This window comes from Drosophila ficusphila, unplaced genomic scaffold (genome assembly GCF_018152265.1).
Source record: "Drosophila ficusphila isolate 14025-0441.05 unplaced genomic scaffold, ASM1815226v1 contig_791, whole genome shotgun sequence".
Taxonomy (NCBI): Eukaryota; Metazoa; Arthropoda; class Insecta; order Diptera; family Drosophilidae; genus Drosophila; species Drosophila ficusphila.
Window position 1 is genome coordinate 14,499,924 of NW_025064737.1, and position 12,051 is coordinate 14,511,974.

The following is a 12,051-nucleotide window of genomic DNA, read 5'->3' on the forward strand; positions in this document are numbered from 1 at the left end:
GGGTGTGTGCCACCGGTTTCCGGGTTTTTCCAACACGGTTCAGCGCATCGGTTCCTCACAGAAATGCGTAGTATGGGTAATCTAGCCGGTACACCCTCCTAATTTAGCGAATACACTCTCCAAACTTAGCGAGTTCTTCTTTCTATGCTATCTAATTTTCTCTCCTAACTTAGCGAAGACATTCTCATATGTTACCAAAAACATCAACCTCGATTACGGTAACACTAAAACTAATTTTGCGAAAAAATTGGGGAAAACGACATTTGATATGGAGAATATGTTTGTCAATTAAGCCGCCTTGGCCCGCAAAAGCTTCCGAAATGAGTCTCAATCTGGGGGGCTGGATCCACAGCTTCACCGTGACGGACACGCAGGAGCACAAGGGGGGCTATACGATCTACAAAATCACCTCGATAGTGAGTTCGATTTTCGGGGGGCAAAGAAACTGTGCCAAATCTTAATTCCCACGCCACTTTTAGGTCTTCCCGAGGTCGGTGCCCCAGGCTTTGACTTGCCTGGTCGTATGGAAGCGGTTCCATGACGTGAAGAGGCTACATCGCGAGCTGAGTCGTCGGCACAAGAGTCTCCAGCTGCCCGGCAAGTTGCCCGTGCCGACCGACAGCTCCTACTTCAAACGGTTCGATGCGGCGGTGATCCAACGGCGCAAGGAGTACATCCTGCAGCTTCTGGACTTTGCTGCCCAACATCCGGCGCTTTACAAGTGCTCAACCTTCACTCAGTTCTTCCAGGAGACGCCCTCTCCAAATGGATCGCCTCTAAAGAAGCTTTACGTGGAGCGTTCTTTGCGGTTGAACACAACGGAGACTGGTTGCAGTGGTGGTGATTTGGGAGGAGCAAAAGGAGCGGTGGCGGGACCAGGTGCCATCGCCGACATTTGCGATAAACTCGATCTACCCTATGATCCACACGATGCTGGGGGCATTACACCTCTAGATCCGCGCTGCGATAAGGAGCCATCGAACAACTATGAGTACCAGGCCAAGGAAACCGAAGCCGAAGAAGAAACGCAACCGGAATCTAAGCCGGATGAGGCCTCTGCCAAACGAGATTATTTGCGCCTTCTCACACCAATGGCATCCATTGAAAGCGATGATAGCGACTACATCTATGAGGCTGCCCTGGAATTCAGTCACGCCGTCCAGGCGGAGGTCAATCTGGAGTACGCCGAAGCCCACGAGCGTTACAAGCATGGCGTGGATTTGCTACTCAATGGAGCCAAGCAGGATGCCAACGAAGAGCGCAAGTTTATAGCCAAGGCCAAGATAGCCAAGTATTTGGCCCGGGCGGAGGAGATACATGCCAACTTCTTGGCCAATGATTGCCCCACGAAGAAGCTGCAGTTCCAGCTCTCGCTGGACATGACAGACGGCGGAAATGTGGCCCAGTTGGAGTGCCCCTGGAATCAGTTGGCCCGCTACAAGGTGCTGCAAGTGCTCCAGGAGCGGGTGATGCAGGTGCAGTGCGTTACGAAGTCCCAACAGCCGGCGGCGATTATGAAGGGCATTGAAAAGCCAGCGAGCCACTCGCTCACCCAGAGCATCTTTCTGCCCCAACAGGTGCCATACATGGTCCAGCTGTTGGCCTACTTTCAGTCGGAGCAGAAGATCTTTCTGCTACTGCGACAAGCGGAGGGCGGCAGGCTGTACGATTACTTGCAGAGCTACACGCCCACGGGCAGCAAGAGTGTCAATTACGGGGAGCTGTTTCCCTCGGACGAGGAGCAGGAGCAGAAGCAGAAGGAAGTGGAGGAGCAGCCTCTCACCGCGGACAGCGAGGTCAGCGATCTAGTACGCAGCTCGCAGCAGTTACTCAAGTCTGTTACAAATACGCTGAGCAATCTGCAGGCGGGAGTTGCTACGCCAAAAAAACAGAAGGCGGATGCAAACCGTATCCGCAGTAAACCCATTCCGGAGCAGTGTCTGCGTCAGTGGGCCTGTGAACTGGCCATCGCTATACATAGTCTGCACGGAAAGGGAGTGATCCTGCGCGACTTGCACATGGCCAACGTTCTGCTGGGAGCCAAAGGACAGCTGTTGCTCACATATTTCTATCAGAACGAAGGTCTAAGCTCGGACGACAACTACGTGCACAAGGCACTCAGCTTCGAGGCGTTGGCCAATCACTTTGTGGCCCCAGAGAGGCCGCTCACCTTTCGCTCTGACTGGTGGAGCTATGGCGTCATTCTCTATCAGCTGCTTTTAGGAGTGGTGAGTTAAAAGTTCCTTTAAAAAGACCCTATTTATTATAATTCTTGGTGTTATTTTCAGCCTTATAAGTCCACACATCCGGGACAACTGGAACTTTATGGTTGTGTCCAGTACCCTAGTGAGTCTTTGGAAATATCCGATCATGCCAAGGACCTGTTGGAGCAGCTTCTCCAACTGACGCCCGAACTTCGATTGGATTACGATCAATTACAGGCGCATGCTTTTTTCAAGGGAATCGATTGGCAGGCGGTTTTGGAACAGGGAACTGTAATCTCGTGAAAATTAGCACTATTTGCTTTGATTTAAAGTTATATTTTGCCAGTGAATCTCTTCGGTCTATAAAGCATTTTATTTTTCCCTTGCACTTCGTACCTGAAAGAGGTAATCTTTCGTGATTCATTTATTGATGTTTCCTGTTTGGCATTATGTCGAATCCTGTTTCGTTTTGAATCTTCAGTTGTTTTAAAATATTTCATTATAGTCGAGGGGTTGCCCATTGTTTTTGTTTTTAGCTCTTTGTATTGTTTTTTTGATTACATAATTTATAATTAACATGATCAGTTATTGGTACAAAATACAATTTATTTATATGTCTATTATATACATTTGCGAAATGTCCTAAAGTATTGCTTACAATTATTAATTAAGCTAGTTTACAACAGAATTTTCAAACCGATATACAAAATAGTATTAGTAAGTAATAACTTTGTAAAGCCAAATGAGCTAATATACAATATAAAAATCATTTTATTGTCTAACTACACAACAGTAAATGGGGTTTAACTTAAAGTATGGGTAACTATAACTAGATTTGTTGGGGGAAAGAGCTCCCAACTGGGAAGCCTCATCTCCCCCGTTTGGTAAGGCACATTTGGAATGCATTCTGGGGGTGGAGATTTCGCTTTGGAAGAACTCCATCCTTTATTAACCTAGACTTAGACTGAACAAAAACCGCGTTAAGTTTTGGCAAGACTTGTTGATTCTGTTGTTGTTGCAACTTGCGTAATTAAACCTAAAAGGAACCTATGGCAAAATGAAATTAGTGGCCAAGGACTGTGTGGGACTGGCCAGAAAAACTAAAAAAAAAGTTTTAACTTTGTTCTTTCCGAATTATATACTTACAGGCTGGCAGTTTTTCAACCGAAAGACTTAAAACTTAATGATTTCAAAATGTAGTTCTCTTTCAATTTGTTCTACTTCTTCTGATGTGAAATTGTTCTAATTTAGAGGCTTTTTCTTTCTATTTCTGATCTTCTGGAGCCCCACTTTCAGTCGGAGAAACACACACACAGCTCGAAATGCTTCACACTCCACGCCCCATTTTTCAAAATGGCCGCCGGAAGCGGGCGCTCGGCATGAATGGGGGCGTGGCCCAGCGGCGCTGTTGTTGTTGCTGCCGCCGGTGTGTGAGCATTTCCCTTAGTGCAAAAAAGGCGGCAGGACGTAGCTCTGCGCCTGCTGCTGCTGGGCGGACTCCTCGCTCTTGATCACAGTCTGCATGCTGCCGCTGTCGTTGTCATCGCTACTCGTACCGCCTCCGCTTCCTCCGCCGGCTCCGCCGCCCGTCGCCGTGGTCACATAGTGCTGCGCCTGGGTCTCCACCAGGTGGCAACTGGCCCCGGGACTCAGCTCCAGTCCAGCACCACTTTGATGGCACTGCAGATGCACGTATTTGGCCTCCTCGGTGGTCAGGTACTTGCCATTCAGTTGCTGTTGCTGCTGCTGCTGTTGTTGTTGTTGCTGTTGCTGCTGCTGGTGGGCATGGACCGTGACCAGAGTGCCGTCGGCCAGCTGCTGCTGCTGGGCGGTCTGCAGCTCCGCCGGCTGATAGCTGCCGCCATTGGCCACCGCCTCCTCTCCGTTTCCGGTGACCGAACCGGAAGTGGCGCCCATTTCCATGCGCGTCGGACTGCCGTACTCGTAGTGCCGCATCGGGAACAGCTGGCTCTCGTGGACATAGGCACCGTACTGGCCGGAATAGGTGCCATACGGACTGGCCGCCGGCGAAAGCAGGCTGAACTGGGGCGTCAGCTCGTAGGGCGTCTGGTAGCTGGTCCAGCTGTCCATGCTGCCCGGCGGCGTGACCGTCGTCGTCTGCGGATAACTGGTGAACGGCGGGGCCAGGGTGCCCGGATTGAGTGTCGCCGTCGGCGGAGTGCTCGTCTTGATGTAGCCCGTCTTGCGGGGCGGCTCGTGCTTGCGCCACTTGGCCCGTCGGTTCTGGAACCACACCTGCACCCGCGACTCGCTCAGGTTCAGCTTGATGGCCAGCTCCTCGCGGGCGAACACATCCGGATACGGGGCGCGTTCGAAAGCCCGCTCCAACTCCTCCAATTGGTAAGCCGTAAACGTGGTTCTGCAATAAGATGCGAAATAATGAGGATGAGGAGATGAATTTATAAATTTTCGCTTTTAAACTTTCTTAGAACTACCGAAGACCACGAATAAAATAATACATTTAAAATTAAAGTTTTCTAGTTCAACCTTTTTTTCCTTTAATGGAAACAACAGTCATTTAAAGCCCTGAGGTAAAGTTTCAAAATATTATTAAGATAGGAAATAGATACAGCTTTTGATTATTTAATAAACAAGAGTAAAAACCATTTAAAAGTAGTTAAATTTTGTATTACTATACAAATCGGCCTAATAAAATTCTTTTAAAAACTGTGCTTTCTATGACAGCATTTTAATAAAAATCCTCTGTCATAAGAATGCATAAAAACAACTTGATGGGATACAACTACCATAGAGATTGCCCTCATTATCTACCTCGGCAGACGAGCGTCATTAACAAATAATTAACCCCCCAGATTGCATGGGCTTCCCCTTGAGCTTTTGCGATATCCTTGCTGGAAATTACTCATACGCCCCGTGGCTGCAACCATAAATAGCAAGAATTATCGTCTTGTGCCTCATAATTTCATTGATTTCCCGTCGTTAAATTAATTGGCAGAGGATAAACATTATGTTAGTCGACTGCTTACCTCGTTTTCTTCTTCTTGATGCCATTGGGATCGCCCTTCTTCTTGCTGCTGTTGCTGTCCTTTTTCGGCGCAGGCGCTGCCACGCCTCCCGCTGCAACCGCCACCGCCCCCTGACCGCCGACGGCGGACGAAGAGGAGGACGAGTTGATGGTGGTGCCATTGGTCGTTCCTGCCACTCCGTTGACCACCACCGAGGAACTAGTGGGTGTAGTGACTCCAGCCTCCATTTGCGAGCACATCTCATCGGGTTTCTTCAGTTTGCCCCCGAGGATCCTCCGTTGATCATCACGGGCGAGGAGTCCTGCAGCAGGCCATCGCTTCCGTGATCCAGGTGATCCAAATGATGCGGACTTCCGCCGTACAAATGCTGCAATTGCTGTTGCTGCGGCTCGTATTGATCCTTCGGCGAGGACGAGTAGTCCAGCTTGCCATTCAGCGGATGGTAGTCCAGGATGCCCACCAACTGCTGTTGTTGCTGTTGCTGCTGCTGCTGCTGGGAGGACTGCTTGTGCAGCAGGATGCCATTGTGACTGGGCGGGGGCGTGGCCGTGTAGTGCTGATGGTGCTGATGATGCTGCTGCTGTTCCACCAACTTCTGGGGAGCACTGATGTACTCGTACTTCTGACTGGGCGAATAGCAGCCAATCTTGTTGACGAAATCCAACTTGGTCACATAGTTGGGCGATCCTCCAGCGCCGGATCCTCCTCCGTTCGGCAGGATGGTGTTGCAATCGGGCAGTCGTTGTTGTTGCTGCTGCTGCTGCTGTTGGCTGCACAACTCGTGGACACTGCCCAGCATCACGGGATGCATGGCCGTCGAGGTGGGCATCAATGGCTTGGCGCCCAAAGGATTCAGCGGACCGCCGCCGAACTCCCCGAAAAGCGGATCATCGAAGCTATCGTGCTCCATCTTCTTGAATCTAAAAACTAGATCTGGAGATCTTTATCCTTAGCAGCACACCACACGAAACACTACGCACAAGTAAACACTAGCTAAACTTTTGGCCAGAGCCTTTTTAATCCATTGATTGTATGTGATTTTGATTTAATTAGCTTTGCTTTCGTTTCACGGCTGAGTTTTCAATTTGCTTTTGCAAATCAGTTAATTGCATTTGGCAGAAGCATTACTGGTTAACTATTGTTACTGTTGCTTATTTCCCTTCGCACTTTGATGGAATGGCCAGCCTGCTCACCGCTCGACTCGTTGGTCTTAATTGACTCGGCTACTGGCGATGATTGTCCTTTTATACCGGCGCAGGCGGCAGCGCAGCAGCAGCGTCGGCAGCGACCAATCGCAGCCCTCCGACGGCGGCCATTGCCGCGGAGTGAGCGAGATGGCACGACGGCCCTCTGCTCCATGCATCTCATGCGGGCGCGTGTGACTTTTCCGCTTCCCTTGCGATTCGGGGCGTGGTTTCCCCTCCGATTTTTGTTTTTCTCCTACTGGGTTTAGCTGCCTGCGTCCAGTTTTTGTTTGGGCTTCAGATGCGGGATCCCGGTGCTCTGGGAACGGGAAAATGCAAGGAGATCTCAGGTCCTGGGAACAGGACACTTAATTCTCCGGGTTTGCAGTTTATGATTAAAACCTTAAGGATCTTATGGGGTTCAAATGGGAGTTCATAAATTGACTTAAAGAACTTTTAGAGATTCGATATCCAAAGCTGAAGGCCTCAAGCTACAGTTTTTAAATTTTTTATTGGTAGAAGAAGTATCTACAAAGTTTAATTTTCTGAAAAATTGGTCACCCTTTATTTGTTTTAAGATTTCATAAAAATTCTTATTTTCACTGTGAAAACATTTGTATTTAATAGAGGTTTTTGTACCTCAAAAAAGTAATAATACAACAAAATATTAAAATTCATCTAAAAGGATCCTCGTTAGCACAGCATTGTTGCAGATCATTTCCGCTTTAAAGTTGACAGTGCCCCTCTATTCCTTGACCACCTCATCCGCGTATGGTCATCCCGAACAATCCACCTTCATCGTCACACATGTCGGACTGATAATTAACTTTCGACTCGCAGCGAATGCACAGGAATGTCGCTAGTTGGAACCGCGATCGGGGTTCCAATTGGAGTCATGAGGGTGATTCGATCCGAACTTGCAACCCCTGTAAGGGACCGACGTGGCACGCTTGCGACCTTCTTCTTCCACTTCGGGCTGTTCCCACTCCCTTGCTCGTGTTCTTCCCACGGCGCGTGTCACCCTCTGAAGGATTGGCATATCCATACTCCGCTCCGGAGTTGCGTGTGACCTTTTGGCCAGATGCTGGTACTTCGATCGCCGAGAGGTTGGCACTTAGTCAGGGGCTAAGTTATGGCTCATTTGGATGGATACGAAGATTTCACGGGGCGTTGGAACTGGGAAGAAGGATCGCAGAATCATGTGGGCCGATGACGTCAAAGAGGGTGAAAGTGGGTAAAGTGATACATAGAGGTTATTAAGGTTGAGATCAGAGATCTTGGAAGAAAAATAATGAATGACAATGAGATGATTAAAAAAAAATACTTTTTATATAATTTATAAAAAATTGTAGTTGTTAAAATAATATCGCATAAAGGTAGGATAGTTTCAGCAATTCTTAGATTTGCAAAGGAGGTTTCTTAAAAAAGAATGCAAAAGTTTTTAGTTTCTTTGCCTTTAAATGTGCTGAAAAAATCTACAAAATCTACTTAAAATTTAAGTAAAAATAAAAGAAAAATAGTAAAAAAATTATGTAAAAATCGCCACCCAATTAAAGTGCAAAGTTCAGCTGGTAAACATCAACCCGCATTGATTGTTTCAGAAAGTAACCAAAGAAACTTCCCAAGAACCCACGAAACGTCAACAGTTTTCCCACCATAAATAGCCACCAGAAGAAGGAAACCCATCGAATTCCACACGGAAACTATATAAAAATCTCTTTCACACAGCAGAACCGGACAATTCGATACTTTTCGGCTTTGCAGGATCCGAAATGCGGGCAAACGGAATCGGAATCGAGGTCTCTGAAAATGTTCGCGGGGCACGCGATCAGAACCGAAAGATGAAAACAAATAAATACACCCCATACTGTGGGTACTGGGTCGCGACTTACTAAATAATGGGAGGGATGGACTCTGAGGGCAAGGAGTCGGGGTATTTTTGCGTGTGAATAATCAGACAATATTTTGCATTAGCCAATGCGCCAATTATGTGGGCTTGGGATCAAGGACTCGAAAAGGGGAAATTGGAAAAACACAAGGAAACAGTCAGGGAGAAAAATCAAGAAATGATAGCATCTCTTGTAAGATCAAAAGTTAATTACGTATGATCCTTGAACTTAAGAAGGTAATCAAAGGAATTTCAGACATGGTAGAAGATAAAAAAGCGGGGTTAAATCGCAGACAGTTGATGCCATCTTAATTAACCAGCAAAAGGAGTTAATTAATTACGATTAGGATTATGTTGAGAGATGGTACTGAAGATGGGTTTTAAAGACTTTAATAATAATTTAGGTTTAAAATGTGATCGTTTCTTAATGTTTCTATAAATTAAATTAATATTATAATAATATTATAATTATAATACATTGTTTGGGCCAGTGTTTCCCATATTTCCTACTACGTTATATTTTTAAGCTGAGTTTGCTTAGAGTCGCATTTATAAAAAGTAGTTGGTACAGTTGTCGCTGCTCAGCAAAGTAAGCTTAGGCGCTTTTGTTGAATATTTTTCATATTTTTTCCATAACCATTAAGATACACACACTGGCAGACGAAAAGACAGACAGACAGACAAAAACACCGACTGATGGGTAGACAGATACTCAAGCCCATCGCCACCATCGTCATCATCATCATCGCATCTACACTTGTCCCACCGAGATGACAGTCCATCCTCAGAAGCATTATGAACACCAAAAGCAGCAACACTCTAAAAAATTATACAAGGTAACTAACATTGATAAGTAATGTTGATCTTATTTTTAAGTTAATAAAAATATAGCATCTTAGAGGACAATAAAAAAACCAAATAAAAACAACTTTGGATGCGATCAGTTGATCTTTTCAATCAAAAATATTGGCTATTGGCCATATCAAGTGAAATAATGCTAGGTATATAGACTAAAATATTAGGTCCTGACTTTTTTCGGTGTAGTACCATCACCGACATTCTCTCATCCTCGCTGACAGCGGCATTATCACATTGTATTACGATATAAGCGGAGACAGCAACGACATTTTGTTATGCCTTTCCACATATGTATATCTACTATATGTTGAAACGATTCAGTGCGCAATGTGTCCATGGGTGGAGCCGTATTGTTTTAGAGGGGTTAAAACTACTTTACCATTTGGATAAATTGAATCTGTAAATTCCACCGCAAACAAATCTTCAAAGAGCCACTAAATTAAACTTATAATTAAGAATCCTGAATTTGTGAGATGTATTTTTGGAACAATTCCTTTTTAGGGAACTCAAATGGGGGCTTGGAGGATCCACCTATGGATCCATACACAATTCGCCCATTCCCATTCAGGCTTACTTGGTTCGGCGATTGTGATCAGTTCGCACAACGAAATTCCAATATGGCGATTCCAAGTCCCGCTCACACGGACACAAGCACACACACCAGCGAACTACTTGTGTCAGAGTCCAGAGCACCGCTCACCCATACTTGTGCGTCCAATTAAGCTTCGTTAAGATCAATTTAAATCCCGCATAAAATATCAAATAGTTTTTGTATTTTAGTTTCACTTCTGACTCGGCTGTCGCTATTCGTTCTTGCTCTCAGCGTTCAGCAGAAACAAAAAACAAGCGATGAAAGAAGGAAAAACCTCGACTTTTGAACGTGAATACACTGAAATATTAGTAATTGTATTTAAGCTTTCATTATTACTTTCTAAAAAAATGTCTTTAAATTAAATTTAAAAAGTTCTATCTTCCTAATTGTTTAATTTCTAATTGTTTCTATTTCTATACCAGTTAACTTTCTTATAAATCCTGAAAAGTTATGTTTTCAGTGTACATTTCGAAATCTACTGTCCACGAGACAAAGTCTGAAAGTCGACCAGCAGCCGGGCTTTTGCCCTAGCCAGAAAACCCAGTATCTGGCATGACAAAGATGTATAGTTTTTTCCCCATTTTTGGTTCGTTAATTCTCCATGGCACTTTGGGGTCCACACTTGCCTGGTACTTACTGCTCTTCTTCTTCGTAGTCTACCCCCTTTACATGATATTCACTCGAAGGGGGACGGATATGAGACGTACCCGTACCCGTACTCGTACTCGTATTTGTATCTGACATCTGACCCAGACGAAGAGCGACGATCACAAACGTGGACTCAAATTGGTTTATGCATTTTGGTTTCTTCTGCCTTATGAATTTGCCATCATTTACATGAGATTTTTTCGGGCATGACTGTACCAAAGATCAGAGTTCAAGAAAATCGGAGGGAGTACGTTTTGTATTACGTGGTTTCAAATCAGAGTGGTTCTTCAGTTTATTTTAATCATTTCTGTCCTTTTAAAGAAATCTTAGTTAACATTAATGAAGAGTCTTTACTATTATCTTTATAAGCAAATTCTGTTTTTAAGAAAGTGTTAAGAACTGATAAGGTTTTCTGAAAGTTCAAGATAAGATATGAGATAATGGCTTAATAACCCACTCCTAATCCAGAAATCATTTCTCCCGTTCACCCACAAATCGCACTAAAAGCTTAATGCAATTAAAGGGAAAGTGAGAGAGGACGCCAATAAATTAAAGGCAATCACAATTGCTAGTGCATTTCAGACACCATATTTATATGGGGCATACTCGTATATGGGGAGATAACTGAAGATGTCAACCGCTGGGCCGGGCCGGTGTAATTGGCTTTGGGTCTTGGGCTGTCGATGCACGAAAAATCGCAACACAGTGTGCGCAATTCAAATTAATTGCCGACAATTGTGACTTATTTAAGGCGAAGGCGCCATTTAATGCGCCAGCTGAGCGGTGGGAGTGCTCCATTGCAGCGGCGACTGATAACTCAAGCGGCACGATCGCTGTTCCAGACCAATTTGTGGTGTTATGTAATTGAAATCGATGCCCGGCCAATGATAATTGTTTTCCATCACTTGAATGTGTCTGCAAGCGCGGCTTTAAAACATATTCAACAATCCAAATGTTGCGTTTACATTAAGGATCCAGTTGTGCATAAAGTGTTTGCAAAACTGTGCTATAAAAAAATGTTGAAAAATATTGAACTGTTTTAAATTCTTTGGTAAACAAAGAAATTATGGTTTATTATAAAAAGTTGTTGACTTCTGTTAAACTACAAAAAAAATCTAACTGTCATAAAAACGAGTTGCTTAAATCTATTTAAAAATCGATTCCGTTTAACTGTAACTGATGTCTATCGATACGCACAGGTTTGAATTCCAATTTGAATTGAAATTCATGAATGAACAACTTGATCGCGTTGTGCGATAATAATTAATAAATTTTTGTGTTGGATTCTGCACTTGACTTTGTCTTTGTGGTGGGCGTCGCTTATCGTTTTTGGTGCTGCTGCCTGTGCGGCGACTTAATTGTTTGTAATTAAATAAAATTGTACAAGGTCGATTACAGAAACTCACTCTCGGGTCTGGTAAATCCATGGTTACCAATTTGTTTTAATATAAAATGCCGGCCGGCAATTTAATTTGTATCGCATATAGTATATAGTATGTGCGAGGCGTCGGAAAATTGATTCCTGCTCATTATTTCATTAAAAGCGTTCTGCCAATTGGCGGCACCCAAAGAATCGACTGGCCTATCAAATTGTCTCCCGCGCTCCGTGATTTTCGCTTGCAGTTCGATTTGATTTTATGAATGGAATTGTATCAATTGATTGTTTTGG

The 12,051-nt window shown here is 44.7% G+C and overlaps 2 protein-coding genes across 2 annotated transcripts; one reads left to right on the plus strand and one right to left on the minus strand.

Moving 5' to 3' along the window:
• The first annotated feature begins 215 nt into the window (after positions 1-215).
• LOC108087291 (ribosomal protein S6 kinase delta-1) lies at positions 216-2,996 on the plus strand. Its single transcript, XM_017184602.2, has 3 exons — positions 216-416; positions 480-2,228; positions 2,289-2,996. The coding sequence occupies exons 1-3, from the start codon at positions 321-323 to the stop codon at positions 2,505-2,507; spliced, it is 2,064 nt and encodes a 687-aa protein (XP_017040091.1). The 5' UTR covers positions 216-320; the 3' UTR covers positions 2,508-2,996.
• LOC108087292 (retinal homeobox protein Rx) lies at positions 2,790-6,412 on the minus strand. Its single transcript, XM_017184603.2, is given in 3 exon segments — positions 2,790-4,584; positions 5,213-5,480; positions 5,483-6,412. Coding segments are annotated over 3 exon segments (1,845 nt in total). The 5' UTR covers positions 6,123-6,412; the 3' UTR covers positions 2,790-3,647.
• Between the last annotated feature and the right edge of the window lie 5,639 nt (positions 6,413-12,051).